General features: G+C 48.3%; 1 protein-coding gene across 1 annotated transcript in view; it reads right to left on the bottom strand.

The window, feature by feature from the left end:
- The window catches only part of VSIG10L (V-set and immunoglobulin domain containing 10 like), a 37580-nt gene extending 34462 nt beyond the window's left edge, over positions 1-3118 (bottom strand). The window contains exon 1 of the mRNA XM_079986013.1: positions 2626-3118. Coding sequence (XP_079842139.1) covers positions 2626-2689 — 64 coding nt within the window. The 5' untranslated portion in view covers positions 2690-3118. The remainder of the gene's footprint in view (positions 1-2625) is intronic.
- Positions 3119-6544: the final 3426 nt, after the last annotated feature.

Raw genomic sequence — 6544 nt, forward strand, 5'->3', positions numbered from 1 at the left:
AAAGAAAGAAAGAAAGAAGAGGTGCTGTAACTCCAATGAGCAGCCTTGCAAAAAAAAAAGCTCATATTATACCACCGAAAAGCATCTTGGGAACTGTAGTTCGTTAAGGATGCTAAGACTTGTTATGAGACCTCACTGAGCTGAAACTCCCAGAATTCCCTGGGAAGAGGGATTGCTACACCACTCTTAGAATAGGGCTCTTCTAACAGCCCTCAGCAACCTTCCCAGACTGCAGTTCCCAAGATTTTTTTGGTGCAAACAGGGTCTTAGCCAGGGCCTAGTGTGATGCAATAGCTTGGAGGTGGATGAGGGAGACCTGGGTTCTGAGGTCACCGGCTGGGGCATGAGGCAATTCGCTCCTGCTCTCTGCCACCAACTCCATCAGTTGGTTGCTGGCAGGATAAAATTGGCGCAACCCTCAAAGAGGAAGAATGGGAGGCAAACGTGATATGCACAATTATTTGTCCGCCCAGTTTCGCATAGCATTTGAAACCAGTGACCGCAGGGGGCAGCCCGCTATTTGAAGGACAGTCCTGTTTTTTGAGGGAGCGCCCATTACAAGAACAGTTTATAAAAGCAAAAGAACCCGAAGAAACAAGTTGCCCACCTACGTGTTAATGTTTGACCTTTTATTATGGTGTTGTTTTTTTTATGGGAAGCCACCCAGAATGGCTGGGGTAATAATAATAATGATAATAATAATAATAATAATAATAATAATAATAATAATAATAATAATACTGAGCACCTGGACCCAGCAAGTGCACAGGTCATCTGATCACAGAATCTCCCCCACCATGGCGAGATCTATTTCTATTCAAATCCTAGTAATTATTCGCTGATTGGCATATCTCCAAATATATTCACATATGCAAATCGGTGTCCTATTTAGTCCTCGTTCTCTCTCTCTATCTTTTGGCAACACGTTTCCTCTTTCCTGGCAATGTACGAAGCGGGCCTCCCCATTTGAGACGGCAGCTAAAGGGTTCGGATGGCCGTCGCACAAACAGTTGCAAGCAGAAATCTTTTAAACTCCGGCATTTCTTAATTAGGGGAAAACATTAGAGATACAATTATGAATCCTGAAAAGTCAGCAAGGTTTTTCATTTTCCCTAAACTCGGTTTCTTCCTCAAGGCAGGTTATTATTAGGCTGCGTGTTCAAGGCTGCTGGCAAGAGAGCTTCGGGGCAGCCATCTCCCTTTCTGATTGCAACTGTTAATACAGGCCTAGAAGCATAGCCTGTAATAGGAGGGACTACAACGGAGGGGGGGGGAGGGAGGGGGCAGACAAGGTCTTTTTTTTCATTACCGCAGGCCTGCATGACCCATCAAGTTCAATGCAGCCCACCAGGACATGCTAAGGCTCTGGTTTTCGCTGTTTAACAGAGACTGCAAAAGAAGATTGGGATGAGATGCTAATATCAGGTCCAAGTTTGGGCTGATGTCCATTGCAGCTGGTAGGGCAGAAAGCAGGGTGGGGGTGGGGGTGGGGGTGGGGGCTAGGCAGAGTCAAAGCCAAGGACAGGGAGAGTCAGTTAATTCTAGCATTGCCCCAAACTCCTTCCCTGACTAATACCACAAAGGCAACACAGAGACTAAGGCTGCATTCACAGCACACATTTAAAGCACTGTAATGCCACTTTGAACACTTTGAAAACAATCAGGGAGTTGTAGTTTTGTTCAGGGTGCTGAGAGATGCCTATTCCCTTCCCAGAGCTACAGTTCCCAGAATGGTTTAACAATTAATTCCGTTTTTCGGAGGCAACTCTGGGAATTGTAGCTCCAGGAGGGGGACAGAGGGTTTCTTGACAACTCCCAGCACCCTAATCAAACTGCAGGTCCCATGTTTCTTTGGGGGGGGGGGGAATCCACTAATGTTTAAAGTGGTATTATGATGTTTAAAATGTACAGTGGTACCTCAGGTTACAGGCGCTTCAGGTTACAGACTCTGCTAACCCAGAAATAGTACCTCGGGTTAAGAACTTTGCTTCAGGAAGAGAACAGAAATCGCTGGGCGGCAGCAGGAGGCCCCATTAGCTAAAGTGGTACCTCAAGTTAAGAACAGTGTCAGGTTAAGAACGGACCTCCAGAACGAATTAAGTTCTTAACCTGAGGTACCACTGTATGGTGCAAATGTGGCCTTGGGGGGCAGGAAAGATACCACAGCCTGCAGGCGGCACGGTGGGGTGGCTTGCTGAAGGGAGAAACTGTGTGCCCCTGCTTGCCCTCGGCTACAATCTGAAAGGCCACATGTGGCTTAGCGGACCCAGCAAAAGGTGCACAGGGCAAGTTTAATGGACACACAGCACAGATGCCTTTCAAGCCAATTCTCCTCCTGCAGTGCTGCCACAAGAGAGCAGGAGTCGGGCTTGGGAGAATTCTTCTTTTTCCTGCAAACATTCAAAAAAACAACAACGGCAGAGGCTCGCTGTGAGTAGAACGTGTCAGCATTCTCTTTTATGATGTGGACTGTGAAGAAGGAGGAACTACACCTTTTGATATTCAGCCAGCTTCTCTACACAGACACGCTCCCCCACCCCTTCCCTAATACAGCTCAAATTCTCCCAGGTATCGATAAGATCAAACTTGGAAGGAGGAAATAAACCCCGGAGCAAATTGACTCACCCAGCAGCAAGAGAAGCCAGCCGGTCCAGGAAGGAGAGAGACAGGTGCCATGCCAGGGAGCCATGCCAGGCTGGCTCACCAGAGCAAGGCGGAGGCGCAAGGTGGGACACTCGGACCTACAAAAGACTCTCTCTCTCTCCCCCCCCCCCCGAGAGGCAGAGGCGAGGGGAGGGCCTTATGGCATTGGCCGGAAGGCAGGTGTCACCAGGTAGAGCGGAAGGAGGCGGCAAGGCCCAGGAAGAGACCTGATCCTCCCCTGGCCTCAGGGGAGGGATGACAAAAGCACCTCAGATATTCAGGGAAACCTGTTGAGCTGTCGCAGGTGGGGAGGAGCGCTGCGTGCCAAAGAATCGCACAGCCGAGTTGCCAGGGGTTTCGCAACCGAGGTTTGGAGTGGTTTGGAGCAGGCACAGGCTGGGGGAAGTTATGCGGGGAATGTCTCTGCCAAGGAGCAAACTCCTTGCTCTCCGAATCATGCGATACCTTTGCCAAATTAAAATTGAAGGAACATTGCACAATGCAAAAAACCCCGAACCCCAGGAGAAGAATACAAGAGGAGCCCGCTCTTAGCATTTCTGCAAAGGTTACCACTTGTTTTCGGATGTGTAGGCACAGCGATAGAACAATCTCTCATCACATCCGACCCAGGAGTGCAAGAGAATTATCCGTGCCGGGCAATAGCTTGAGGGAAACAGAGACTGGGCAGAGCAGGGACTCGTTCAGAGACACAGCAGCCAGGCTGAATGCAGGGCCTGAAATGTAAGGTGCAACTACAACAGCTCTTGCAGGTGACCTTCCAGCGTCTGCTTAAAGACCTCCGGCAAAGGAAAGAGCAAGGCAGACACTTCTGCTGTCAAACAGCTCTTACTGTTAAAATGTTAACCAAAATCTACATCCCTCAAATTCCTGCTTCATCTTCTGTGCAAAAAGCCCTCCAGGTATTTGAAGATGGCCATCACGTCTCCACTGAGTTTTCCCTTTGCCATTTGATCTTTTCCTTTGACCAGGATTTCAGCTTTAAAGCACACCTGTAGTAGCTTCAAGCCAAGAGCCCTCCCTCCAAAACACAAGCTTGGACCCCCACCGCTGACGCCATGCATCACCTGCAGAACCAGTTATTCACATCAGACTCCACCCAGCTATTAGCGACCAGCATGTATATTAAACAAGGTTACACACAACTCCGTGGCCTAGTTCTGCAAAACAGGCCTGAGGCAAGTTTTCTCTCTTCGGACAAGGAATGGGGTGGGAGGAGTTTGGAGATTGGGCTGCAGTGAAGGGAACAACACAAAACTGCTTTGACTGTGGCAGAACCCAACACAGAAGGCCAGGGATGCTGTTTGATTCTTGGAGGCACCAGGGTCAAGTCATCTTCCAAAGCAGAGAAGCTGTTTGGGTCTGGAGTTCATGTAGGAATTGATGTTCACTGGCAAGTCTGAAAGGAAAAGTTCTTGTATCAAACTGTCCATGCCCAAATTTTTTTTTGCAAAATTTCTCAGAGCAGCTGCTAAGACAGTGTTACTAAAATTAGGGAGGGACATAACCTGCTCCTACCCCCAAAAGCGGCTGGGACGCAGGTGGCGCTGTGGGTTAAAGCCTCAGCGCCTAGGACTTGCCGATCGAAAGGTCGGCGGTTCGAATCCCTGCGGCGGGGTGCGCTCCCGCTGCTCGGTCCCAGCGCCTGCCAACCTAGCAGTTCGAAAGCACCTCCAGGTGCAAGTAGATAAATAGGGACCGCTTACCAGCGGGAAGGTAAACGGCGTTTCCGTGTGCGGCTCTGGCTCGCCAGAGCAGCTATGTCACGCTGGCCACGTGACCCGGAAGTGTCTCCGGACAGCGCTGGCCCCTGGCCTCTTAAGTGAGATGGGCGCACAACCCCAGAGTCTGTCAAGACTGGCCCGTACGGGCAGGGGTACCTTTACCTTTTACCTTACCCCCAAAAGCACACAAACGCACACACAAACACACACACGGCTGTTCTTCTGTTTGGTGCTCTCGTTCCTAAAAAGCAGAAACTGGTTCTTCAAGATAGACATCCTAAAATAACTGTTCATCAGGCGCTGGGAAGAGAAAAACGGTGCTGGGTTGGGTGGGGGGCGGAGAGAGGGAGAGGGAGAAGAAAAGGAGCATGGCTGATGGAAAAGAAAAAGTGGAGACACAGTATACTACGATTCTGTGGGAGCACAGAAAAATTGAAAATGTGGTACTGTGGCCCAAAAATCTTGGAGCAGTGACTTTTGGACGGCTGCCCATTCTGTGGAATAGCATTCCAGCTGATGACAGGCACTCCCTATCCGCACTTGCCGGAAAAAGTTAAATATTTTTGTTTGGACGGGCTTTGCCAGCTGTATAAATGGAACTTTACAACAAGTGTCTACTTGTTAAGATTTTTAGTCTCATCTTAAATATATTTATTTTTTTTGTGTCTTTCACTGTTTTCGATCCTCTTATGTGTAAATCGCCTTGAGGCAGTGGCTTAGAAGGCGACATGAAAACAAACAATAGAATCTGCTCTAACATTTTAGGGAAAGAAGAGTTTCTAGTCCATATGACTGTGAATATGTCCCGGAAAACCCATAGGCAATGCCTGCTGAAACCATAGAAGGGGCAACTGGGTGAACTTTCCAGGAGTATGACACAGGCCTCCCTGCCTGCCCCCCCCCCCTCTACCCCATGCCTAGCAAATTCAAACTATGAAAAAAATGGAAGCATGCCAAATTATCAACTCTTACAAATTTGCATTATTTATATGGGATTAAATAATAATGATAAATAGAAGAGTTTATGTAGTCCTGGCAGTGACCTGCTTCGTGGGGTTATCGGGTGAACCAAAATCTCTTTTTGTAATTGAACTCCTCTTTTGATCCAGGACGAATCCCACAGCAGCTTATCTTAAATACTATAAAAATTGAGGCTCTTTGATCCCCTACAACTAGTAGCAATGGTCTTGGTGCAGCCTCTGCCGCTGCTGCTCCCAACCCGTCTCAGCCCCTGGCAACTACTGGCAGTTGCCTGGTTGCCTACTTTAGACTCTGTCCCCAACCCGCTACTCATCGCTGGAAAGGGAGGCAAGTATAGGGAGGACTGGCTACTGGCTCATTAGAATAAAGGACCGTCATTCACCATCAAGGAGCAATTCTCCTAAGACACACCCTAGTGTGTTCCTTCCAGTGCAAGGCAGATTAACAAGCATGAAAGACGGAGTTTTGCTACCTCTTAAGACTTGCCAAAAATCCTCTGTGAGAAGGGGAATGACTGGCAGGATTCTGGGACCTGGCGGTGCTTGCAGAACAAGGAAAAAAAGACCACTCGAGAGGAAGCCAACCCACATAGCTACGCAGAACATAGTTTTGAGGTTTTTCCTAGAATCAAGCTGCATATCAATTTTATGAAATAAAATAATTATGTAGTTAAACTACGGCGCTCACTCCCACGGGAGGCAATAATGGCTACCAACTTAGATGGCTTAACAAAATAATTAGACAAATTCATGAAGGATAAGGCTATCAGTGGGAACAGTTCTAGCCTAGACTTTTCCAACATGCTTGTTTCATTTGTGCAGGGAATTCATGCCCTGCCCCATGGGAAAACCATGCGCTTCCCTCCCTCCAATCTGAAAAAGTAGGCTCACGGAAGTGTTTTTGCACCCCTTTGGCTGGTAGCGTGAACCAGGCCTTCGTCAGAGCAGCAGAAGTGGAAGCAGCTTCCAGACACCAAATGCACTAGGACAGCTATGTCAGTCTCAGGTTATCATTATTTAACAGCCGAGTCGAGTAGCACCTTCGAGACTCGTTTTAGAAGAACATAAAACTTTGCAGAGGCTGTAACTTCCTTCTTCAGATGCCAGAATTGCTGGAGGCAAACAACGGAGGCAGTTAACAGAGCGTCCTCTGATTCCAGAGGTATCCTCATGGATAGA

Source organism: Podarcis cretensis, assembly GCF_951804945.1.
Source record: "Podarcis cretensis genome assembly, chromosome: 8".
NCBI lineage: Eukaryota > Metazoa > Chordata > Lepidosauria > Squamata > Lacertidae > Podarcis > Podarcis cretensis.